This window comes from Etheostoma spectabile, chromosome 5, assembly GCF_008692095.1.
Source record: "Etheostoma spectabile isolate EspeVRDwgs_2016 chromosome 5, UIUC_Espe_1.0, whole genome shotgun sequence".
Lineage (NCBI taxonomy): Eukaryota > Metazoa > Chordata > Actinopteri > Perciformes > Percidae > Etheostoma > Etheostoma spectabile.
Genome location: NC_045737.1, coordinates 21,617,232 through 21,617,920, shown reverse-complemented (window position 1 = coordinate 21,617,920; position 689 = coordinate 21,617,232). Strand labels below are relative to the sequence as shown.

The 689-nt window shown below is 41.9% G+C and overlaps 1 protein-coding gene across 1 annotated transcript in view; it reads right to left on the bottom strand.

Moving 5' to 3' along the window:
- LOC116689207 (betaine--homocysteine S-methyltransferase 1) overlaps window positions 1-689 on the bottom strand; it is a 4,834-nt gene that overhangs the window by 1,005 nt on the left and 3,140 nt on the right. Inside the window, exon 6 of the mRNA XM_032515631.1 lies at window positions 1-153. This exon is cut by the window's left edge and continues 30 nt beyond it. Coding sequence (XP_032371522.1) covers window positions 1-153 — 153 coding nt within the window. The remainder of the gene's footprint in view (window positions 154-689) is intronic.

Here is a 689-nt window from a genome sequence, read left to right as displayed (position 1 = left end):
CCTGACAGTTGCAGTCGGGGGTGTGGTATGCCAGGGGCTGCACCATGTAGTGGGCCTTCAGCCCAGCCTTCTCCACTCCCTCCTTCATCATCTTGACAGTTTTCACGCAGGTCATGGGGTCAAAGTGGCAGTTGACTCCAACAATCTGGGCACCTACATAAGGACATGCATTGGTGTGAGCTGAATTTTTTAGATAAGCAAAGAAAGAACACAGGTTCAAGAGACAGCACCAACTGTGGTTTGCAGTTGTGGTTGCATGGTTTAGGTTGAATCTATAAGACATTTCGAATTTGGCTGAGTCCTCTAGTGGTCAACATTTTGGTGCTGGGGACTCAATAAAGCAACTACCAGAAACAGTTTTGATCTGATTTCAGATGGTCTTAGTTAATAATTTATAATACCAGTAGACTACAAACAGATGTGCCTCATATCTACCGGTTAGAAATCGTGTCCTTGCCATTACAGGAAACATTGCCTAGTGAGTCACACAGAGAAGACAACATGAGTTCATATCAACAAGTTTAAAGTGAACTCTCACATTTCATGGTTCTCTCACATTTACTTTCAGTAATAACAAGTTATCATCAGTATATCAAAGGTCCCATGACATGGTGCTTTTTGGATACTTTTATATAGACCTTAGTGGTCCCATAATACAATATCTGAAGTCTCTTTCCCAAAATTCAGCC